At 41.3% G+C, this 26,357-nt stretch overlaps 1 protein-coding gene across 5 annotated transcripts in view; it reads left to right on the forward strand.

The window, feature by feature from the left end:
- PHKA1 (phosphorylase kinase regulatory subunit alpha 1) overlaps window positions 1-26,357 on the forward strand; it is a 3,177,076-nt gene that overhangs the window by 2,580,760 nt on the left and 569,959 nt on the right. For 2 of the 5 annotated variants that reach the window (XM_044057561.1, XM_044057557.1), the window contains exon 29: window positions 7,231-7,269. The exons of the other annotated variants lie outside the window; for them this stretch is intronic. In XM_044057561.1, the coding sequence (XP_043913496.1) occupies window positions 7,231-7,269 (39 nt within the window). The remainder of the gene's footprint in view (window positions 1-7,230; window positions 7,270-26,357) is intronic. 5 annotated transcript variants of the gene reach the window in all.

A 26,357-nucleotide genomic window follows, 5' to 3' on the forward strand; every position in this document is an offset into this window, starting at 1 on the left:
ACTATTCAGATAGAGCTGAACAAAAGCTACATTATCTTGACGTCCACCGTCAGCTTAGATATTATTTGGACAGAACAAAATCATTTAGGAAATCTGATCAACTTTTTGTTTCCTATGCGGATAATAAAAAGGCCTTCCTGTTTCTAAAGTGACTTTGTCCAGATGGCTTTCTTCGGTCATCACTGAAATTTATACGATCAGGGGAAAACAGCTGTGCTCAAAACCTAAAGCACATTCAACTAGGAGTTTAGCTACTTCTGCAGCTTTTCAAGCTAGACTGCCTTTGGACACTATTTGTGCAGCGCCACTTGGGCCACTCCTCACACTTTTGTTTCCCATTACAAATTGGACTTGGCCTCCAGGGACAGAGCCAGTTTTGGCTCTACAGTCCTCAAGAGTTTGTTCCATTGAGCCACCCAGGATAGAGGTGCTAGGGACGCGGTCCCATCAAGCAAGAATGAAGGCGAGATTGACAACTTAACATTAAGAAGTTATGTTCCTACCATAACGTTCCATGTTAGTTGTCTTCTCTCGCCTTCTTTCTTGACCTCCCTCCTTCCCCCTGGCCTGGACAGACCTTGTACAAGAAACTATTATGCTAAAGACCATTCTAACCTGGTCCTTTTCCATCTGTAAGTTTCTTCTTCCTTTGGGAAGTATTTTATGCTTGGTGTTATTGCCCTTTGTCAACAAACGAGATCTGGGTACTTACTGCCTTGCATCATGGGATATGGGGCTGCCTCGAGCTGGTAAAAGGAGTTCTCGAGCTAAAGCAAGTGCCGAGTCGGAGCCGAGGGATCGGCTCCGAACCCATCAAGCAAGAAAGAAGGCGAGAGAAGACAACTAACATGGAACGTTATGGTAGGAACATAACTTCTTATTTTCTAACAACTGTTTTATATTTTGTCCCACCTTGTTTACAAACCTAGGTTGGCTTCCCAGTTTTTTGTATATTTCTTCATTAGTTCTAAAAATATTCCAGTTTTGTTTATAAATTTTACGAATTTGTTCTGATCTGGAATTGTATTGTAAAATACATGCTGTATGAAAATTGTCACCTGTTGAAGTATTGTCCATTCTCATTTGTGAAATACCTTCAAGTGGTTGACTATCACTTAAAAGTGGAAAGTATTTTTTCCCCCCACTCATTATAAATCTCTTCTAGTGTAGAATCCACTAAATCTTTTGTATAACTACGTTCCAAAAACATATTTCTCAAGAAATTAAATTCTGTTTTTAGATCTTCCTTTTTGGAAGTCATACGCGCAAGTCTAATAGCTTGTCCTTTAACAATGCCTACTTTTTGTGTAAAGGGATGACTACTCTGATAGTGTAAATAGGCATTGCAAAATGTCTTTCTCCTATAGACTTGTGACTTAAACTTTTTTCTTTGTAAGTCTTTAGAAATTAGTGTATCCAAAAAGTTTATACTACTGGAATCAAAATGAAGAGTACAGTTTTTAAAAAAACATTTTAATTATTGTGTAATTCATTATGGAACCAGGATAAAATGTGTAACATCTTTAAGAAAAGTATTTTTATAATAATGTCATGATGACATCATTAATTGTCTAATTAGAGTGGTTATTTAAATGAGTCTTAGATTTCAAAACACTGTTTCTGATGAAGTCTCACTTCAGAGATGAAAGCGCTTAAACCTGTTGCCAATCTGTTTTAATTTCTGTTATTTGGTGAATAAAGTGGAGTTTCTACAAGTGTTTTTAAGCCTTGGAGTTCCTGCCATAATACGACACTTATGGATTCAGTTAGCAAGTATATTTAATTTCCATTTAGGTGATTCAGGCCCCAATGTGATGTCCCACAGACTTTGCAAAGCTTTTCTTAAAGGTACTCTTTTATTAAGACCACCTATTAAAGCCCCTCCAGCACCATGGGACTTGCATTTTGTCTTATCCCATTTGATTCTTTCCTTATTCAAGCCTGCATCATCCTGTGATCTTAAATATTTGACTTTGAAAATGATTCTTTTGATAGCTATTACTATTGCTAGAAGAGTTTCAGAACTGCAATTGTCAATAAAACCCCCTACATGCTTCTCCACAAAGACAGAGTATCCCTACGAACAAACCCGTCGTTTCTACCTAGAGTATGTTCAGAATCAAATTTGAACCAATCCATAGAACTATCAGTTTTTTTCGCCAGCTGTGAGAATAAGGCAGAATATATGTTGCACCAACTGGATGTACATAGGAATTACATTTCTACTTACATAGTACAAAGTACTTCAGAAAATCTGACCAATTATTTGTATCCTTTTCAGACTCCATGAAAGGTGCTTGTGTGTCTGAAGTCACACACTTGAAATGGCTATCTGATTGTATTACCTTTGCTTAAAGTCTCAAAACAAAGAACTTTCCAATAAAGTAAAAGTTCATTCCACAAGAGCCATTGCAACCTCTTCTGCCTTTCGAGCGAGACTACTTATTGATATAATTTGTGCTCCAGCAACATAGGCAAGGCCACGTACCTTTATCACTCATTACAAAGTTGATTTGACCTCCAGGAGCAGGGCCTCCTTTGGGTCCACTGTTCTGAAGAATATTCTCCCTTGAGCCACCCAAGAAAGATGGTGCTGGGGACACTGTCCCAACCTGCTAAGAATGAAGGTGAGATAGGACAACATCACATAAAGAAGTTATGGTACTCACCATAATGTTCCATGTATGTTGTCCATCTCTCCTTCATTCTTACATCTCACCCTCCCTCCCCCAGTCCTTTGCGCTTGGAAGACTGAGCCGATGCAATTGGCTATTAAAGTTCTCTGACCTTCTTCATTGCTCTGTAAGGCATTCAGTGATTTTTATTTCCTGTCTTAGTTGTTTCTGCCAACAAGATCTGGGTATCTCTTTAGTGCATGATGGAATAGGGTTTTTTGCCTTGAGCTACTGGAAGACCTCGAGCTTTTGTATAAGGCTGAGTCGAATCCGAGGATCGGATCCAAACCCCAACCTGCTAAGAATAAAGGTGAGATGGATCACACACATGGGACGTTATGGTGAGTACATAACTTCTTTTTTTTATTTTTGTTTGAGTATTCCATGGAAAGAGTTGTCTTAGTCTTCAACAGAGCAGCAAGGTTTAATTAAAAAAAAAAATGCCCATTCCCTTGTGTGTAACTGTCAGGTATCTAGAGAATAAGCATTGTTTCTAAATATCTTAAGTTTGTCTAGTTTAAATTATTCTTCAGGAAGAACCTCCTGGTGCACAGGGATGGGACACTAACAGTGGCTTCGATATGTGGCATTTGATTAGCAGCCTCAGCAACTGAGGAGTCTGGTAAGGAGAGGGAGGACTGATGGGCCATGGCGTGTTTGCCCCCTGCAAAGGGGGAGTCTGGAATGCTCATTTTTTGTGGCGCACTACATTGTGAGATTTTTATGGTGGAGACCAAAGAAACCACCACTTATGCTTTGTGAGGAGAGGTGTGGCTGGTCTAAGAAGAAACACCCCTTGCATTTGTGAGAGGACTCTCTGCTACAGCTGATTGCACATTCTCTTCCTTCGGCTACACTGATGTGTGTAGTGAATTGGGAAATTCTAAAAAAACAAAAATCTGATCTACCCCTTAATGGCTGCCTAAATGTTGTCATCTCTTATCCTGGTGGCGGGGAATGAATGAGTGACTTCACTGAAAGAGATTCTGATGCTCAGCAGGCAGTGGGTGCAAAGAGAACATTATTCTTTGGGAAGAACTCCTACATTTCCTGGACCACATTGTTCAGGAAGTGCAGCCTATACATAGAACTGAGATCCAGTAATTGTTTCAGACTGCATGTTTTTGGAATTTGCTAGTGTCACGATTTGGCATTTAACACTTATTTCTAGTTCCTGTACTCAAGTCTTTGCTACCCGCATAAATCCTAGCATAGCATTCATGGAGTTACCTCACTTTCTGGTCACTAAACTACTTCAACCTTAGTTCTGTCTCGGTCAGTGACCCCATATGGTTACTGTCTCTCTTCTTTCTACAAAGTCTGTCTCCAACTATTCGCTTCTGTACCCGTCTTGTCCTCCTCAAACTAAGTACTGCATATAGTCTGTAAATAAGAAATCAACCCAAATGTACCACTTCCTTGCTAAACATACTAGGCCAATAAACAAAAGTATATATGGCTTTACTTAAGCAGTCTCTACAGTTCCATTCATTCCCTCATCATTTCTCAGTGTAAAATATTAACATATAGCATAACACTATATACAGGCTCTCATTTGCTGCTTCTGTTCTTTTCTTGCATTATGTGTAGAAGACTTTTTTTAAGTATATGCCTTCTTAGAAAGTTACTGTGGTCTTTCTTGCAGCAGTTCTTTAGGGTAGAACGCTAGCATCTGCTGCTGCTGTTAGTATAGTATCCTGTAATCTGAAGCTGTTTTTAAGAATTGCATTTCTTATTCTGTAACTTGTATGCCCATGGACTTAAAGTATCGATGTATCTAGGTGCATTTGACTCCAGTGTTTGTCTCTCTGTAGTACGTAGCACTTCCCAAGCTACAGGCTAGCACATCTGCTTTGTAACTAGTGGTTGCAAAGTTGCTATCCTGTATCTCTGTGTAGTACGTCGCTGACACCTTCCTACTCCCTTGTTAAATCCAATGCGTTGGAGTACTTGCATTTAGGCCTTATTAATGCATGGGAAGTCTGTTTGAGCCTCCCTTTTAAGTGTTAGATTCTACAAGAATGACATTTCCCTTTCTGTGCCTCAGAAGAATAAGGAAGAAAGAAGAAAAGAGTGTGTGTGCTGGGGAACACTGGGAAGTGGAATAAGGAAGAAAGAAGAAAAGAGTGTGTGTGCTGAGGAACACTGGGAAGTGGAATAAGGAAGAAAGAAGAAAAGAGTGTGTGTGCTGGGGAACACTGGGAAGTGGAATAAGGAAGAAAGAAGAAAAGAGTGTGTGTGCTGGGGAACACTGGAAAGTGGAATAAGGAAGAAAGAAGAAAAGAGTGTGTGTGCTGGGGAACACTGGGAAGTGGAATAAGGAAGAAAGAAGAAAAGAGTGTGTGTGCTGGGGAACACTGGGAAGTGGAATAAGGAAGAAAGAAGAAAATAGTGTGTGTGCTGGGGAACACTGGGAAGTGAACACTGCTTAGTCATTTTCAATCTGCTCAGAAGTGAAGTCATAGTTTGTGACAACAAATGCAATGAAGAGGCATTATTTCAAAATCTTAGAGCTGTGCTGTTTTACATGGTAGCATATTGAGGTGTGAAAGTGTTTTTCCAAACTTATGAATGGTTTCTTTTGTTGCTTTTCTTGTTCAGATTGCAGTTTAAAACAAGGGTAGTCTCATGGTATCCTTTAATCTTTGTGTCTTTCTCCTACCATTTTTCTCTGTATCATTTATGTATAAACACATTGTAGTTCTTTATAAGCTTTGTGTATAACATCTTGGAATGTTAAGGGTAGCCAGAATTAAAAAAAAAAAAATTGCTTATGAAAGTTGAGCACAGATCATTTGTTTTCAAGAAATGCACGTTTGAAGAGCAGCAGTTTGGTGCCCAGAAGAGGTGGATGAAGTGAGTTACTTCCTTGTTTTTAAATCTAGTTTGAGTTTCAAATTTAGTTCAGAAGTTATTTGTATGATGGCTGCAGAGGCAAGGTGTCCAACCATGCCCCTGTTGGCTCAAGTTCAGGAATGGACACGGAGAGTTACAGGGCCAGCAATGGGAAGGTTTGGGTAACTCTCTTCCCTGACTGAATGAACTAGACCGGGTATAAATCCCCCTTTGGAAACTGGAATGATTTCTGTGATACATAAATATAGTTGGGGTTGATGGCACTGTGATTTAGGTGGGTGTGTGCAGAAAGAAGCAAGCACATCTGTATGCTGCCATTGCACATCATCATTTTAAAGGAAAAGGTCTTGTATGCATCCTGGCATATTTTGTTCAAGCTTAACGCCATACATAACATTCAACTACTTAGCATCAGCTAGCGAGGAGTAGAGGGCGAACAACTTCTATCTTGGGAAATGTTGGTTTTGATGAATCGGAGACATGTTCCCTCATTATGACCCATTATGACCAGGTCAGCTTTTTAAAGGTAGTACATCTGTACTTTGTAGTTGAACATTAAAAATATGAGTGTTAAACATTTAAAAAAACTTCAGATATATTTTTAAAGGATTTTAAACTCATTCACATCTTTAAGCAATTTAGAAATTAGAAATGTAGTTGTTTATGCTGAAACTGTTTTCGTATCTGCTCTTAAAATAACATGATATTTTCTGTCTTCTGAAATATGTTTTGTTTCCTTCAAGTCCACTATCATGGTTAAAATGGCATGTTATCCTTGTTAGTATTTTTAAAAATTTCAGTAACAGCTGTTTTAATAAAATAGCACATAAAAAGAATTCACCTAATTGTATACAAGAACACTAGTGATTGTTCAAAAAAATGAACTGCTGTGCATGACCTTGTAACAGAGCAAAGCCATGAGCCCTGAGAAGACATGTCTGGAGACCTCTTCAACTCTTGTTACTGTAGTGTAAATACCATTTTTATTTGGGCATTGGACAGTTTGCAGTAGGCTGTATTATCAAACGTGTCGGCCAGGCTGACTTCGCTGAGGGGAACATTGCACATAAAAATTGTCTTAAAAGTAGTGCTTTAAAAGCTGAACCTGAATATAAAAATAAATTCAGAGTCATTGCAGGTTGCACTAATTATTACAGTAATTTCTTAGTGCACCTTCCCTTCTAAGGATATCAGCTTTATGAATGTATATCAGTTTATATTCAGTAAACTAAAGTAATGCAAAACTGATGTATATGCCCTTCCTGACCAATATGAAGGCTTTACAGAACACATTTCCTGTCTGTAGATTTACATGACACCAATGTTTCATATGTAGTCTGTTCTTGTATATGCCTTTTACATCTCCCTTCACTTCCTTGTGGATTTATAATCCTAATTTTTGCTGTACCATTTCTTCTAACAGCTTTGCAGAATTATTTTGATGAGGTGAAGTGGCGGTAGTGTCTTGAGGAATCTGTTTTTCCACAATGTCTTTTTTTTTGCTAGGATACTGTGCTATTTTTAGATGTAGTGAATGGTGACTGAAATTTACACTTATGGCAGGTTTCTCGATTTCTCTTTTTTCCTGCTGCAGCACCACAGAATGCATGATATGCGCAGATAATACTAAAAAGGTACTTAAGCTAGAAATCTGTCAGGTTTACCTGATCAGTAACGTTCTGCGTTTTGAATTTTTCAGTTAAAACAACGTAGGCTATCACTTCAAGCTGAAGTTCAGGTGAAACATTGTATCACTTTAAATTGTTGGCTGAAGTTTTTTTAAGCTTTTAAGTTCGCTTCTGTGTAGACTAGCAAGCACATGCATGAGCTGATGCCCTTATGTTTGGCATTTTATAATGGCATGCATGAGCGTATAGCCTTTTAAATGCAGCAGTGACTGCCTTTGATATTTGGGCAAATAACTTGTTGGCTTAAATATAACTATAAATGAATAGTTGTATTGCTATGTGTTTTGAGCAAAGTATCATCACTTTATTTGAACATATCAGGTAACAAATTTGGCAGTAGGATTACAGAACCAAGAAAAGTGTACCATCTGAATCACCTTTCAAGCTTGAGTTATTCCTTCATTCTAACCTGCAGTTGCTGATTGTGGACTGTTCTTTTTTGCATTTTTTTCGTTTAAGTGTTAACAATGTTGTGAGTTATGTGTAGTGTGACTGTCTTTAGATGCCTTTACTATTTTAATAGCTATCTGTCATTAATTTGATATTTACTTGCATGCTGTCCTTTGTATAGTGCAGTGCTGTTTCCAGCGATTTGAGTCTTTTTATCTACAAACGGGATGCCAGAAGCATGGCCTCCTGCATGTTTATAAAGTCATTATTATAACACTTTATTTTAAGTGAAAGCAGTTGTAGAACACGTGGAAGTAAACTTCTGTTGTTCATCTCCCATATTGAGGAAAAAACACACTACAAACTATCTTTGATTAGAAGATTCCAGAATTAACAAAACTGATGAGGGCCACGTTCTGCAACAAAAGTAGGTGGTCTTCCCTGGTGTATTAGCAGTCATTTGGTGACTGACCTTTTAAGAACCCATGTTGTTGATCATCGTGTTTCACTGTTGCAGTCATTACTCTTGGGTTATCCTGCTGGCAGGCTACCCGCAGTTGGCCTTAATTCCAAAGTCCTGGTCCGACGTCTGCTGCTGTTGCCTCTTCCCTGACGTCAGTGCGCCAGCGGTATAAAAGATGCAGCCGACGCCATTTTCTTCAGTCTTTCTTGCCGCGCGGTGCCCGAGCAAAAGCAGTTGGCAAGACCGGTCGGCCGAGTCCTGAGATTTTCAAATCCGAATTTCAGAACCAAAGTCTTCATTAAAGCTAAGTACCCCGTTGGGGAAACTTTTTTCTTGCTCCAGACCGATGTCAGAAAAAGTTAACAGTTGTATTTCTTGTGGGAAGCAAATACCTCATAAGAATTTTTACTCTTACTGTATTCCTTGCCTAGGCCCTGGCCACAACGTTGCTAGCTGTCGGTTTTGTGCTAGATTTAACCAATGCACTATTAAGCCATTTCAGTGCTTGATTATATCAGCAGAACCATGAGGTTCCCTTTTTCACTGGGAGTACACTAGCTAGAGCAGCCATGATAGGGGATAATGTCCCTTGGAGTTTCTAAATTCCTTGGAAACCTATCACTATGAACTTTTTTTTTCAGCATATGGACTATTCTGCTGTTTTCCTCCTCAGAGGACCTTTGCAGGAGTTCCTTTTTAAATTCTGTGGACCATAACTGCATTTTAGAATTCGAAACCTTGAACTACCAAAACTTACAGTGCAGATGTGTAGGAATATATGGAAAGTCAAAAGGTGCGTTATCTCAGAATATTCCCCTGGTACAGCAGTTTTGAAGTTAGTTTATGTAAGTAGCAGTGGTCTGAGCAATTAAAGTTCCCTCTTAAAACAATTTAAAGGTTTAACGGTGAGATCTGATGTTGCCTTTTTTCATTCAATTCAGCAGTTGAGTAGCCATATCTGACCTTGGCTCTTTTTCAAGAGCTTGGATCCAGGGCTGGGACTCCTCTTCTATCCATAATTCCGTTTGGTCCCCAGATTTCCTCAGATCTCATTGGACACTTGATCCTTCAAGATGTGTGATTCAAGGGCTGGACAGTAGGATTGGATAAGTGTTCATTTTTCACTGTCTTTTTGGCTATGTTATATTAATAGATCCCTATCTTAACTTTGCCTTCCTAGTTCATACTTAAGAACCATATTGATATTTTTTAAGGAACTTTTTTTTTCCATTCCTACTTTCCTACCCTTATTAAACAAAAAAATCTTTACTGCACTATTCTCAGCTCTGTTCTTATTGATGTATATTTTTGTACTGCTGGTTGTCTAGTTTAGGTTGCTATATCTGGCTTAGCTGGTGTAAAGTTTAATAGTACTTGTTGCTTTGTTGGAGCTTTTTGTTATACAGTTACTTGTTTCTAGACTAACATGTCTAACAAGGCTCCTGGACACAAGAAATGCTCAGCGTTTGGACACAAGATTCTGCCCCAAGACGCCCACTCCCTATGTGTGTATTGTTAGGGAGTGTCTCATTTGGACATGGATTGTGAAGCTTGCTCCGCGTTCAGAGCTGGGGGTCTACAAGGCCACGTGCAAATAAGTTTTGATGGGCTTTCTTCTTGCCCAAGTAGGAGGATTGGCTACTTCAGCTTCTGTAATGTTCTTTCCATTGTCCAAAAAGTCAGATAAGTCTAAAGTCCATAAAAAAAAAGGAAAGGAGCTAAGTAAAGAAAGGGACAGAGAAGGAAAAAAAGGATAGAAAAACCTAAGAAAAGGTTTCCAGACCCATCAGAACAATCTGATCTGATGCCTAAGACCCTGCGACATTCAAATCCAGAAGTTCTTCGGATCTGCTAACCATCTCCTCCTCCTCTACATTTCTCCCTGGAGCTGGATAATCCCCGGCTCCATTCTCCAGTCTTACTGGAAAAGCATCAGCTTTCATCTCTGCCAACATCAGTGGCTTCATCCTTCAGGTCCTTCCATTCATCGAGGAGTCTGTTGGAAGCCGATGTCGACAGGATGATATGGACGTTTCTTTGGACTGTGAGCCAGCTAAGGGTCTTCCCGGTGATGACCCTTTTGGTGGCTCTGGGCATGGTCCCTACTGCCCCCGCCATTGATTTATCCTGTTCTGGTCTGACTTCAAGATCCGGCCCCACAGACCTGTTTTTTTCCTATAGATCACCCACTTCAGAGCCGTCAGCTTTATTGGCTTTGATAGTTTCCCTCACTGTCTCAACTCTAGCCTCATTGGATCATGATGAGTCTTGAAGCTGAAACATCAGAGCCAAGTGTTTGGGTTAGCTCAAGCTCTTATAGCATATAGCATTCCTTGCCCCTTGTTGTCTTGGCTCTGGACAGCTCAGTGCCGTTGTCCATCTTGGAACCAGGGTAAATTGGAGCTGAAGCTGGTCCTCCACTGTCCCCTATGGTTCTGCAGATTGCTGCTTTGGTTCCACTTTCATCTTCAGCTTTTGAGGCATTTGAGAGGGATTCTCTCCAGGTCCAGAGAAGAGCTAGCTGAATACCACTATGCTCCATCCTGACCTCCCATGGGTAGTGTTTTTGTGTCCTTCATCCTAATCGACAAGGGCAGTCAGCCTTTTTAAGCCTTGGGGGCGGTCACTTAGAAGCTCCCCATCCAATTCTGACACTTCCCTTGAAGCCTCTATGGGGAGGAGGGCCCAAGGAAACAGACCAGTAAGAGGAGGCATTTGGACTCTTGTCCAGTGTCAGTCATAGAAGTCACTGATTTTGATGAAGGGGAGGGTTCCCCATAATTCCCTCTGGAAGATGTCTTTGTAGATTTTTGGAGTTGATAAAGTAAAGTGGGATTTGGTCCACTGAAGTCCCCTCTCCAGAGGAGTCAAGTGTTCCTTGAGGCAATCATAGCTGGTTCTTTTACCTCCTGGGTGGTTCCATCTGCTGATGAACTAATAGATGCAAGTCTCTTAGAGAGTTTGGAATGAACCTGAAAGTGGTGGAGCTGAGTCCATTAGTAGATACCATGGTTGTTGCAGCAGCCACAAGAAAGGAGCTCTTAGAGGAGAGCACATCTGTTCATCCTCCTAATGGAGAATCTAGGGCATTGGACACATCTGTGAAATGGACTTGCGCTTCAGCAACATTTCCACTCTGAGCACTGAACTACCTGGCTCACATGACTCGTTTCCAGAGGAACCTGATGAAAGAGCTATCATAATCCCTGTCAAGTAATCTGCCTGTGTACCTCCAAAAGTCAGTGGAGTCTGTCTGGCAGACCTTTACTCAGGATTTCTATGTGCAGAGGATAATTAACAGAGACTACATTATTCTCTTTGATCTGAGATTGTCCTCCTCAGTGTATGGGTTCAGATCTGATCCTCCGATCCGACTCAGCCACATATACCAGACTTCGGATCCAGCTCTTGAGCTCCTCCCTCTGCCCATAGTACCCCACTCCATCCCCATTGCCTCAGATCTCATTTGCCGCCATTGCGAACAAATGCAGGTTCCACTCTCGAGCAATTATATAGTGTATATTGCAAGTTATTCATGTTTTTTTTTCTATTCTAAAGATTTTTCTTTTATTCTGGTCTTTTGATTCCTACAAGTAACATTTTTGCCTCTTTACCATGTTGTATCCATCAGAAACCAGGTTTAGGCTATCCTTGCCCAACCATCTCCTCCGGCAAGGTTGGAACTTCAGGCACTAGGGTCAATGGCAGCAGCTGTAGTTCTTCCTCTAGCATGCCTTTTTATGTGGGTTCCCTCCATTGGATCTAGATGTGCAGAGGTCCATTCTGTATAAACCCCTGTCCTTTCAAGTAAAGCTCACCCCGATTTGCAAGCAACATATTTGCTAACAGATACAGTCTGATTTTTTTCTGGGCATACCCTTTGTTCTACCAAACCCAGTAGCCACAGTGACCACGGATGCTTCTCAACTAGAGTGGAGGGGGGGCATTTTTTGGGAAGAACTGTCCAATGCATGTGGTACTCCCCAAGAGACCAAGTTGCATATCAGTGTCCTAGAGATGAGAGCAGTCCTCTTAGCATTGCAGACATTTTAAGATGCTGCCCTTTGGAGACTATTACATTTCAGACTGGCAACCTGACTGTAGTATGGTACATCAAGCAAGGAGGAACTCTATCTTATCCCCTTTACAAAGAGGCCATGAGGGTTTGGGAATGGGCGATCTCATCAGTCCGCTTTCTAGTTGCAATGCATATTCTGGGGAAGACCAACGTGCATGTGGACAAACTAAGCAGATACACTCTGATACTTCACGAGTGATCTCTTAATTAGTCGGTAGCAGAGATGATTTTCCGGTGTTGGGGCGACCCTTGCTGCAACCTATTTGACACCCCCCTCAACAAGTACTTTGCTCTTATCCCCCCTCAAGGGGAGTCACCAAGAGACAGTCTGATGCATGTTTGGCCCTTGGGGACTCCTTTATGCTTACCCTTCTATGCCCTTAATTCTGAAATTTCTACAGAAAGCAAGTCGACTGAAGAGCTCAGTAATCCTCCTTGCCCTTTCTCCTCCTGGCCTTAGCAAGTATGGTTCCTCTTTCTGCAGTCTCACCTTTATCTTCTATGGATACTGGATCTCTCAGGATCTCCTGTCTCACCTGTCAGTCATTCAGTACCCCATCATTGAGGCCCTCAAGCAAACCGCATGGTTTCTCTCCTTCCAGCAATAGTTAGACAATCTAGGCTTTCTTCACTGGTATGTGACATTGTTTTGGCTTCTCAAAAAGATTCTACCAAAAATGTTTACAAGAACAAATGGAAGAGGTTCTTCATTTGAGCATCAGATAAGGAGATTGATCCCTTTTCTGCTCCAGTTTCTGCTATTCTTCATTTTTGACAACCCTTTTCAAAGAAGGGGCACATTTCTCTATAAATAAGCTTCAGTTGGCAGCAGTTTCTAATGTTCACACAGGGAACAAATATTTTTCCTTGGCTCCCTCAAGATTGTATAAAGCTTTTATGAAGGACATTTCTCTTCGGAGGCCTCCAGTAAAGGACTCCTCACCGCCTTTGGATCTAACAGCTGTACTTGAGGGTTTAACACACAAACCCGTCAGACAAATCTAATCTAAAATTTTGTTATGGAAGGCTGTTCTTTTGGTAGCTATCACTTCAGCAAAAAGAATATCTGAACTCCAAGCTCTTTCACCTAAAACTCCTTGCATTATTTTTCATAAAGATAGGGTTTCCTTACAAATGAACCCTTCTTTTTTGCCTAAAGTGCCTTCTGAAAATAACATCAACCAATCCATTCACTTACCAGTTTTCTTCCCAAATTTTTCAAATAAAGAAGAGTACATGCTACATCTCCATGATGTGCACAGACAACTGTGTTTTTACCGTCACAGGACAAAACAGTTTAGAAAATAAGACCAACTTTTTATATCTTTTTCTCTAAAATCACCCAGGTCATTCATTTTTTAAAGTTGCCCTAGCTAAATGGATTACAGACTGAATTTCATTGATTTATTGTCAGAAAGGTATGACATTACCTAAACCTCCCTGAGCTCACTCAACCAGATCCATGGCTACTTCATCTGCTTTTTTGTCAAGGATGTCAATTGATGATATTTGTGCTGCAGCTACACGGTCCAAGTTTCATACCTTTGTTTCTCATTATAAATTGGATATTTCCAGAAACAGAGCTGCCTTTGGTTCTGCAGTACTCCGGAATATCCTTCCATGAGGACCAACCAAGATCAGTGTAGCTGGGGACTCTGTCCCTTATGTTGAGGAGAAATGAAAAGGACAACATCAGATTTAAAAGTTATGTACTCACCATAACTAAGCATCTGTGTTGTCCATTGTCATTGTTCCTCATCTTCCCTCCCTTCCATGCCCATCCTTTTTCTTCTGGAAGGACCTTTTGGACTATGTTTGGAACCTACAGTTCCAGGTTTGAGCACTGTCTTTTTTTTATCTGTCTGTACCTGTTTCTCTTTAACTATTGAGAAGTAAAGCAGCAAACTCGATCTGAGACCATGGGGATGGGGTAAGGCATTGTGGGTAGCGGTAGGAGCACGAGAGCTGGATCCCGAAGTCTGGTATATGCGCCCAAGTTAGATCCGAGGATCGGATCCGAACCCATATGTTGAGGAAGAATGAAAATAGACAACACAGATGCCTAGTTATGGTGAGTACATAACCTTTAATTTCCCCTTCTCAGAAAAAGAAGATAATTCCTAACATTTCACCCAGTCAGATGGAGCTATCATCAGCAGAAGTAATAAAGCTGCTAGAAAAGCATGTCATCCTGCATGTCCCCCCAGACCAACTAGGATTCGGCGTCTGTTCAAGGTTTATTTTTAGTTTAGAAAAAAACAGGGGACCTGAAGCCCATACTGTGACCCTAAGCTGCCTAAATTAGTTTGTAAAACAGGAAAAATTCTGAATGGTCATGGTTTAGCCCATTCTACCTCTCCTGAGGAAGGGCAGCTGAATGTTCTCTATAGATCTCCAGCATGCATACCATCATATCAAGATAGGAAAGCAGTCCAGGAGATTTCATCAATCATTTTCGATTCAGAGCACTGCCTTTTGGCCTCACCATAGTCCCGTGGGTGTTCAAATACATGCATGGCACTGGTAGCACTGTATCTCAGGCTACAAGCGGGCCAAATGTTTCCCCATGTGGACGATTTGCTCCTCACCACATCAACCAGGGAGCTTCTAATTCAGTGCAAGGAGTTCTTACTCCATCTAGTTCCACAGTTGGGAATAACTATCATTCTTGCCAAGTGCCAGTTGACATCAGCGCAGACGAAAGAGTTCATTGGATGCCACCTGGACACCATTATTCATATAGCCAGCCTCTCACAGTCCAGAATCTTATCCCTGCATCATATGGCTTTAGATGTTCTTCATCATTCTTATCCTCCAGCAAGACATATTCTTCAATTTCTGGGCTTAATGACTGCTTCGATCTCTTTAGTTCCTCAGGCAAGATATTAATTGAGAGTCCTGCAGTGCAGTGGACACTTTCTGTTCGGTGGTCCTTGATGTCTCACCCCCTTCATGCATCAATATGTCTCACACCAATATGCAGGAGACACATCAGTTAGTGATTGACTTCCTCCATAGTATCATAGGCTTGACCATTTTCCCCACTGTATCATAGGGTTGACCATTTTCCCCACTACCCCGATAGCAGCTATAACCACAGTTGCTTTCCTAGGGTGGGGTGGCATTTAGAAGGGAAGATGGTTCAAGGTTATTGGTCATCCAGATAAGCCAGTCTTCACCCTCACGTTGATGTCTTGGAGATGAGGAGGGCAGTCCTCCTAGGGTTGCAGGCCTTTCACTCCTCCCTGTCAGATGGGTGTGCTCTCCAGTAGTCTGGTACATCGACAGACAAGGAGGAATCTGTTCATATCCACTATACCAGGAAACCATGAGACTGCAGCAGTGGGCAGTGTATTCCCATTGCTTTCTAATCGCAACACACATCCCAGGGATTTTGAGTGTACTGGCAGACAAACTAAGCAGGTTGTTCTTCTGCCCCACGAGTAATCCCTCCATCAGACAGTGACAATGTTGATTTCAGTCATTAGGGCTAATCTTGCTGCAGTCTTTTTGCTTCTTATGTAAACCGCAAGTGCAGCAGATTCATTACCCTAATCCCTCCACAGGGACAGGCACCGAGGAATGCCCTAGTCCACAATTGGCCCCAGGTCTCCCTTATGCAGTTCCACCATTCCCTTTAATAACAAAGTTAGTTCAGAAAGCCCAGAGGTGCCAAGGCCAAGGTTCTCATTGCCCCATTTTTGCCCCATCAGGTATGGTTCCACTTTCTCTGGCCTCACCTGAAACATCCACCTTGGGTTTTGGACTCTTGTCCAGACCACTTCTAGATCACCCCTGCATCCAGCCTCAGCAAGACCTTAAAAACCCTGGAACTGATAGCATGGTTTCTCCAATTTCAGTAGTGGCTAGAGATTCTAGCCTGTCTGCTGCAGTTGTTCATATTTTATCATCCTCAGAAAATCCAAACACAAAGAAGGTTTACCTTAGCATGTGGAAAAGATTTACCATATGGGCCAGTTCTTCCAGAAGTTTGGGCCCATTTTCAGCCCCTCTTCCACGGTTTTTGGATTTTTGGCAGAATAGTTTCACAAATGCTCCAGTTTTTCAGCTATTGAAGTCCAGTTAGCAGCCATTTCCAGTTTTCATGTGGGCCAGAACCAAACTTCCATTACCTCTTTAAAAGTTTCTAAGACCTTTTAAAGAGAACCTGTCACATAAGACCTCCAATCAGGGGATCTGGTTTCCCCTTGGGACATTACCATTATACTGCAGGCTCTGACCAAGGCTCCTTAACAGGCCTTGTTTCTTCAGTGGATTTAAAATTCCTTTCTTGGAAAACAGTATATTTGATAGCAATACTATCTACTTAATGAATCTTTGTGTTGCAGGCTGTGTCCTGCAGATCCCTATATCTGTTTGTAAATAAGGACATAGCATCTCTGTGAAAAAATCTTTAATTTCTCTTTAGGTGGCCTCTGAAGCAAATTTTAACCAAACAGTTAATTTTACAGTGTTTTCTCCAAAGTCTTCAAACAAGGGCAATACACAGTATATTTGCTAGACATTCACCATAAACTCAGGATTTACTTACACTTAACGAAAGATGTCAGAAAGTCTGACCCACTCTTTCTTGCATTTTCAAAAGCCAAGCTGGATCAGGGAGTTTCTAAACTAAAAGTGTCCAGGTGGTTTTCTGACTGTATTGCATTTGTTTATGGAAAGATGGGGTTAGCTTTGCTTGACAAACCAAAAGCTCATTCTACCAAAATGGTGGCTCTCTCTTCTGCCTTCTTAGGTAGGGTTTCCATTGATCAGATTTGTGAAGCAGCTACTTGGTCTACAGTTCATACTTTCATTTTGTACTACAAGTTGAATGTACAATCCAAGTCCTGTACATCCTTTGCCTCCACCATACTCAGGAATATCCTTCTTGGAAGCTACTCTGGTTTTTGTTTAGCTTGAGAATCAGTCCCAGTTGTTGACTCAGATAAAAAAGACAACATCAGATACAAAAGTTATGTACTTACTAGAATGCTAAATCTGATTATCATCGTGTTTCACTGTTGCAGTCATTACAATTGGGTTATCCTGCTGGCAGGCTACCCGCAGTCAGCCTGAATTCCAAAGTCTAGGTCCGGCGTCGGTTGCTGTCGCCTCCTCCCTGACGTCAGTGCGCTAGGGTATAAAAGATGCAGCCGACGCCATTTTCTTCAGTCTTTCTTGCCATGCAGTGCCCGAAGCAAAAGCAGTTCGCAATTGCCAGTCAGCCGACTCCTGAGATTTTCATGTTTGAATTTCAGATCCGAAGTCTTCATTAAAAGCTAAGTACCCCGTTGGGGAAACTTTTTTTCTTGCTCCAGACCGATGTCAGAAAAAGTTAATAATTGTATGGGGAAGCAAATACCTCATAAGGACTTCCATTCTTACTGTATTCCTTGCCTAGGCCCTGATCACGACGTTGCTAATTGTCGGTTTTGTGCTAGATTTAACCAACGCACTATTAAGCGTCGGTACGATTTTGCATTTCACTCTTTTGGCAGAAGATTTAAGTACACGATGTAGTCGATAGCCATCCGACTACCACAATTCAAAAGAAATGCAAAGAAAAAGAAAAGGACAGGCATCCGAGGTCCAAAACTGACGATGAGGCTTCTTCTAAGCCAGTCGCCGGTTCTCCGGTTCTCAATGAGGCGCTTTCGCAGCCCCTGACACCCGCTACTTTAGAGACGCAGGCCACTTCCGACTCCCACGTGGAACTGACTAGGCCACTGGAAACTCAATGTATTGGAACCTCGGAAACTATTCCCTCAGATGGGTCCGTAGCCGCTGAGCAGGCATCGGCTTCTGAGGGTGTTTTCAGGCCTACACAGTTATATGTTAAAACGACTTCAGCTTCAAAGGCAAAGATTAAAGCACCTCTAAAGACAACAAAACGAGTACAACAGCCCCATGGACAGGCCTCCATGCCTAAAAAACAGATGCTCAAATTGGCCGAAGACCTAATTACTTTGATCAGGGGTTCCCATCCCCCTTCTGATAAGAGGCCTAGACAAGAGACAGAATATGAATCTTCAGATCAGGTTTCCATTTCTTCTGATCAGGAATACTCTCTTCCTCCCTATGAGGATTCTGATGCTGAAGAATCTATCCCTTCAGCCTCTCCTCCTGAGGATTATTCTTTTGGGGAAACTCTGCATACCATGAGGGAGCATTTCCACTGGGAGAGCCAAGATTATTCAGAATCTAAGAAAAGGCTCAGAGACTTCCTTTTACTACCTCAGCACAGGCCCCTTGCTATTCCACCTGTGTTAGACATTGTAGATAATGTATTTCAGAGTCCAGTCTGACTTCTGACTCTCTACCTTCAGCTCCGGTTAAGCCTGACAGATACTGCAGGGTTCCTGATTCACATAAATTTCTTTTTAAGAACCCTGCTGCTGACCCAGAAACTATCTCGCAGGGTCCCAAAGGGGTCAAGGCTTCCACTGCAAAAAACCCTACCCCCTCTGACAGGGATTCTAGGGCACTGGACAGATGGGGAAAAAAGATTTACACTTCTGCTACCTTGGCTATAAGGGCTTTAAATTGTCAGTTTCATATGCTTAAATATCAGCAATATATTATATCACTGCTTAAACAGAAAATGTTGATAAATTCTGAATGTGCAGAAAACAAAGAAATGCAGGGTTTATTGCATGCAGCTGAACAAGTGGGAAAACATACTTTGCAATGTGGTTTTGATTCTCTGGAGGCCTCCTGCAGGGCCACTGTTACGGGTTCTGTCATTAGGAGGCATGCTTGGTTAAAGGAACAGAATCTGCCTGTTCATGTTAAAGCAAAATTATTAGATGCATTACAGCATGATACCTTGCTTGGTGTTAAAGCAGAAGAGGTGTTGAAGAAAATGGAAGACAAAGCTAAATCTATGCAAACAGTCAAGGATTTCTTACAGGCACAGCCTCCAAGATTTAGCAGGCACTGGCCTACAAAGAATTGGTCCTTTCCAGTGTCAGACTGGCCACAAAGAGGCAGATACAGATGCCCTAGAGGCAGATCCCAGCCCCAAGACTCATACAGGTCTAAACAATGGGGTACTTCTACCACCAAAAGCGGAGAAGACAAATCACAGCCATACAGGAAACAGTCCCAATGACTTCCCCCTGCCTGCGCCAAGCACTTATCTTCTGGCAGCACCTTTAGGGGGAAAACTAGCACTTTTTTCTCAAAATTGGCACGTAATAACCCAGGACAAATGGGTCTTGGATATAGTGTCACAAGGCTACAGGTTTCACTTTCACATCCTGCCAAGGGCAAATGGTTTGCCAGACCTGCCAAAAAATCAATGGGCAGAGGCACAAAAGCAAGTGTCATCCCTCATGGACACGAGGGCCATTCAGCAAGTACCACAGCAAGAGCAGGGACAAGGATTTTACTCTACTGTTCTTGGTGCCCAGAAAGGACAAAGCCTGGAGACCAATACTGGACCTATGTATTCTAAACACATATCTGGATATTCCAAGATTCAAAATGTTGACTCTGCAGCAGCTTCTGCCCATGCTAGGCAAGAAGGCTTGGCTTGTGACTTTAGACCTAAAAGAGGCATACCTGCATGTCCCAATCAGACAGTCATCCAGAAGATACCTCAGATTCATAGCTGGCTTAATGCACTACCAATTCTCTACACTGCCCTTTGGCTTATCTACTGCGCCCAGGGTCTTCACAAAATGCCTGGCTCCAGTAATTGCATTTTGCAGACAAAGAGGAATACAAATATATCCATACTTGCACGACTGCCTTATTCAAGCAGAGAACAAGGACATTCTACTACAGCATCTGGCGTTTGTAAAAAGATTACTAACATGCCTAGGGTACACAGTAAACGAAAACTAGTACCCTCTCAAGAGATAATATTCCTGGGTACAAGCTTAAATACAACTGCCCAGATGGCTAATCTCAAGCCAGACAAACAAAGGCAACTGACTACTTATTTCAAAATGTTGGCAACAAAGACCCAGTTATCTGCAAGAAAAATTCTGCAGGCTTTGGGCTTCATGGCATCCTGCATTCTGCTAATTCCATATGCAAGACTGCATATGAGGAAGCTTTACTGGTATCTAAAAAGTGTTTGGACTCAACATTGCCACAGCCTGGAAACAATAATTACCCTCATTCCCTGCCTGCAACAGGAGTGTTGATGGTGGGCAAAGGCCTGTCACCACAACAAGGGGCAGCCATTCGCTTTACCCACAGCCAGGCAGATATTAACAACAGATTCATCAGATTATGCCTGGGGGGCCCACATGGCACGAAGATGTATTCAGGGCACCTGGTCCGCAAGCCAAATGCATCTACATATCAACCAAAAAGAGAAATGCTAGCTGTTCAGAATGCCCTGACAGCCTTCAAGGATCTACTTCATCTGGGACAACTACTGATAAAGACGGACAATACTACAGTCATGTGGTACATAAACAAGCAGGGAGGCACTCATTCCTACCCCCTATGCAGACTAGCCATGACTTTGTGGGACACAGCATTGACTTACCATGTACATCTGCAGGCACAATTCCTGCCAGGAAAGATAAATACTCTGGCAGATGAGCTAAGCAGACACCTCATGGATCCCCACGAGTGGAAATTGGATCCGCAAGTCTTCAGCATGATAACAAGGAATTGGGGATGCCCGGACATCTGTTTGCCTCCCCTCACAACTACCAACTACAGAGATTCTGCACAAGGACTTATGACAAGCAAGCATGGAAAGTGGATGATCTATCTTTCAGCTGGAAAAACTTAACAGTATATGCCTTTCCTCCACTGCCTCTCCCCCCCCAAGGTCCTCCTAAAAGTCAGACAAGAGAAGCCAATTATGATACTGATTGCCCCAGACTGGCCCCGCCAGCACTGGTACCCAATCCTAAGGAACTTGTCTCAATACCCAGTCTGGACATTACCTCAAATTCCTCACTTACTCTCCCAACACAACAATAAGATCCTGCACAACCAACTCAAGACCTTAAATCTGGCAGCATGGTGGATAATGTAGTCATTCAAACCACACCTCTCTCTAAAGCAGTGATGGATGTTATTTTGGAGGCCAGGAGGCCTAGTACCAGAAAATCTTATGCTGAAAAATGGAAGAGATTCTGTGCTTGGAACCGGGCACAAGGGATTGACATGACTGTACCAAATATTCCTCAGATTTTGCAATATTTAACTGAGATGCTGGACAAAGGCCTATCCTTTTCATCAATTAATATTCATGCCTGTGCCATTTCAGCTCATTACAATACAGAGCCACCTATTTTTTCTCATCCATTATTAAGGCAGTACCTCAGAGGAGCCAAAAACTTAAGGCCTCCAAGGAGATCACCAATACCTGCATGGAACCTCAATTATGTCTTGAAAAAACTCACCCTGCCTCCTTTTGAGCCAGCCGCTACAGCTGATATAACATTTTTATCATGGAAAACAGCTTTTCTCCTAGCAATAACCATTGTGGCCCTTAACCAAACTATTCATTTGCCTACCTTTTACCCAAACCCACAGAATAAGGGTGAGAGACTTCTGCATTCTTTGGACATACACAGACAGCTGTGCTTCTACTTGGACAGAACCAAAGCTTTCAGAAAGACTGAGCAATTACTAGTGGCATATGCTGCAGGATCACAAGGAAAGGCTATCTCAAAGCAGACTATTTCAAAGTGGATAGGCCACTGCATTCGTTTCTGCTATTCACAACATGGCAAATCAGTGCGTAAGGGCATTAGGCAGCATTCAATCAGAGCAGCAGCCACTTCAGCAGCCTTCCTCAGAGTATCACCAACCAAAGACATTTTAGAGGCTGCAACCTGGGGTTCAGTGCACACTATTACAAAGCACTATCACTTATCACTCTACTCTAAATCCAGGGCAGGCTTTGCCACTGCAGTTCTGCAGGGCCTCATAGCCGCTCCTAATCCTATTTAGCTCCAGCCTCCCAACCGTAGCTTTGGGATTTAACCCAATTGTAATGACTGCAACAGTGAAACACGATGAACATAGTACAGTTGTGTACTTACCGTAAATGTAGATGTTCGAGTGTATTCACTGTTGCAGTCCAAGTTACCCTCCCACCACCCCCCTTATCTTTGCTGGAACTTATCTGTACTTCTCTATTCTATACAACCTATGTGGTATATTTGCTTGTAGATGAAGGAAAAATTTACCCTGGTGTATGCATGCTTTATTGACATATTTTTAGCCTACCTTTTAGTGGGGACCTAACATATGGGGCAAGAAAAACTGAAGAAAATGGCGTCGGCTGCATCTTTTATACCCCTGGCGCACTGACGTCAGGGAGGAGGTGACAGTAGCAGATGCCGGACCTAGACTTTGGAATTCAGGCCGATTGCAGGTAGCCTGCCAGCAGGATAACCCAATTGTAATGACTGCAACAGTGAATACACTCTAACATCTACATTTATGGTAAGTACACAACTGTACTTTTTGTCTAGTTACATATTCCTCTCTCTCTTTCCCTTCCTAGATTGTCATACTTGGACCCCTGGCTGAATGGTTGGACCTGACTATGACCTTATCTTTTTTGGACTGCCTGCTTTGATGTTTTCACTTGTTCTCCTTGTTAGCTGTGGTACACAGTTAGGCCTGTGTTTGTTTTTTCGTGGAGAGAGTCTATAACTATAAGCAAACTTGATCTAAAGTAATATTAGGACCAGAGGGAATTATGAGTCAGGAGGGAGTCAGAACCTTGGATCCAAGTTCTTGAAAAAGTGCCAAGGTCAGATCTGGTTGGATCTGATAAACCCAATTGTCAAATCAGTTGAAACAAGACAACACGGATCTAGCATAATGTTAAGTACACAGCTTTTGTTTTTACATTTTGCTGTTTTTGTTAATCAGTTTATTTTTTTGAAGTGGGAAGACTTGCAATATTGGGTCCTTCACTTGTGATAGACAGCATCTTTGTTGAACCTGGTGAGGATTTTTTCAGCTAAAAGTCATTAAACTTTCCATTGGTGAATTCTCCTTGACATTAGAGATAGTGTTGCCAGTGTCACTGAAGACACCTTATCCGAAGAGAATCATTTGTGTCAAGGAGTGAATTTCTGTAACTTGCTTACTCCCCAACTGATTTCAACAGGAAGCTGACCACATATGATTTCCCGGCATCCTCACAGCCCTGTGAAGACACCATATGGCAATCATAAATGTGCATTCAGGCCTGTTATTCATGAAGACCTTTCCTTTGAAAGTTCAGATGAACATCCAGAGTCTGAGAATAAAGCTAAGAAGGAGAGCTTATAGCCACTAGCAGTATCCCTTTTTTCCTGGGCTATCTTCTGTTCAAGAGTTTACATTCATTCCATAGGATCCATCCTTTGAGGATTGTTTCCATAAAGAAGTTGTGCAGATGGGTTTTCATTATTTTGTAGCAGATAACCATCGTCTTGCGATGGTAAGTATTTAAATTGCCAAGAATCTCTTGCAAGTGATAAAGTATGCTGTGATGAGTTATTTGCTCTTATGATGGAGAAGTGCCCTCTCCACCTGAGAACATCATTTTGGACCCGTGTTTTGTAGCCACATCAGCTTTAATCACATATCAGACATACATTTGGGAGATTGCACGGATGGTTAAGGTCATAAGCTGTTAATGAGCTGCTTCCTACAGTCCAGGGCTTGTTTAAATCAGCCTTTTATTTGCCTATGCATGACCCTGAGCAAGTCACTTAACCAGGCACTGCTCTAGGGCAGTTGTTAAACTGGACTAGGCTTTTCAGCGGTCTCTACAATTGCTTAACTAGTAACTAAATAACCATCATTGTCAGAGTATCCTACTTATATTAATAGCCATGATCCATGGAGCTTAGGGAGGAATGCGGATACTGATGGTCGTTTTGCCCAGCTGAATAAACTTATGGCCAAGGAAGTCGCTTTATACTTTGACACTAGTTTGTTGGAAAAATACGTAAGTCTCAATATTACACCCAGGGGCTTACGCATTGATAAACTGCCTGCGGCACCTTTTTCAGATGATGAAGGTGATCTTCTGGAAGAGTGGAAACAAACTTCACTTACGTGCACTATAGGTTGGTTGCGTATACTCATCAAACGCAACCAAAAGTGTCACGAAAAGTTGAAAAACGAAATTTCCACACTACAAAATGAGCTTGTTACAGAGGTCAACTATAGAGCTCAGATGGTTAATATCAGTGAAAAAATGACTAAACTAGAGGCAGATGTTGTGCAAAGGAAGCGCAACAAGTTGGTCCGGGACCTTAAAGACTATGAGACAGGCATCATTTTTAATTGGCAGCGTGAACCTGTGCGTAGACAGTCTAGGGGGCGGAGCTGGACACGCAGCTCCAAGCGCCGGAATTATTCGGCATCCGCTTCTTCGTTTTCATCTACTGAAAAGGAAAACAGTGTTAAAAATGTTTCTTTTGCTCGAACTACTGCACCTAATCGAGTGGTCAACAGGGATACTGCGGAGGTTTCGATTGAAGAGCCCAATTTGAGTTCAACGGAAGACGCCAATTTTCAAAATGATACCTACAATAAGGGGCGGAATGGCAGAAATGGTAGAAAGGGTCGGAACCGCTATAAATGAAAATGAAAATGAAGGTTTGGACATTACTATATCTAATTGGACTTGTCACAATGTTGTTTCTCTTGAATGTGTCAATTTATCTGATTTGCAATTATGTGACAGCATGAGGAATGTTTTGAATAAGGGGAGCAAATTTGTTCCAACATTTTTTCCTTCATTTGCTGACATTTATCTAGAAGTGAAAACGTTTATTCGTAAACTATTGTTAAGAGTTTACTTTAAGAAATATTGTAAAGTGGACGACAATACTAATGCCTCTAATGTTACTGAAAATGAAATTGAAGATGGGGTTCCTAATGTTAGTGAATTTGATGATAGTTTGCTAAATATGTCCATATATGATTATGAGTATGATGAAAGTGAAGAAAATGATGAACATAATAATATTTTTGGAGAAAGCAATGTTTGCTCTATTAAATGCAATGCTGATGTTCCCTCTAATGTCAGCTTTATGACAGGATATGGTAGATTAAATATGCCTAAATTTAGAAATGTGAAAAATAGGTTTACTCCTACCATATCAGTGCCAGCCATTCAGGTGTTTCAGAAAGTTCTTTTAAAGGAGACTGAGCTGATGTTCAAGCAGTTTTGTAAAGAAAAGAAAAAATGTAATCTTACAAAAGAAGAGTGGCAGGCTTTACAGGATCTTAGGAAACTTAAGAATAATTATATATTTAAATGTGCTGACAAAGGGGGAAATTGGGTGATCCAAAATAAATCTGACTATTGTGTTATGGTTAATAAATTGCTTTGTAACAGTGATGAATACATAAAACTTAGTAGGGACCCACTAAAATCGTACAATGAGGAACTTCTCAATCTTCTGGAAAGGGGAGAACGATTGGGATTTTTTTCTAATGTTGATGTTAATAAAATGTACATAAAGGACCCTGTCCCACCTGTACTATATGCCTTACCAAAGATTCATAAGGATCTCAATGAGCCTCCTGGTAGGCCTATAGTGTCGGGGATTGGATCTTTCTTGGAAAATGTTAATGTTTTCCTGGATTCACAATTAAAAATTTACATCAATAGGGTTAGTGCTCATATTAGTAACACCCAAGAGTTAATAAATGAAGTACATAAGGTAACATGGGATGGTGACTATTATTGGGTGACTATTGATGTTAAATCATTATATACTAACATTAACATTAGATGGGGACTTGATGCGATTTCTAACATGTTAGGCGAAGGTCCCAGAACTAACTTTTTGATCTCACTTTTAGAATTTTGTTTGACCCATAATTATTTCACATTTAATGGTGAATATTTTTTACAAAAAAAGGGAACAGCAATGGGAGCTGCTTATGCTCCCAATTATGCTGTAATATACATGGATTCTTTTGAGAAAAAGTTCATATATCCTACATTATTTTTTCAAAACAAGGTTATCTTGTACAAACGGTTTATTGATGACCTGATTTTTATATGTAAAGGGGATATTTATGAATTTTGTGAATTTTTTGAAGAATTGAATGATAATGAACATAGTCTTTCTTTTTCTTATGAGGTCAATCGGAATCAGATTAATTTTTTGGACCTAACCTTATTTATAAACAACAATAACATTGAATTCAGACCGTATAGAAAGGATACTTCAGCAAACATGTTTTTGCATGCGACCAGCATG

This window comes from Protopterus annectens, chromosome 15.part0, assembly GCF_019279795.1.
Source record: "Protopterus annectens isolate FY-2018-M chromosome 15.part0, PAN1.0, whole genome shotgun sequence".
Taxonomy (NCBI): domain Eukaryota; kingdom Metazoa; phylum Chordata; order Ceratodontiformes; family Protopteridae; genus Protopterus; species Protopterus annectens.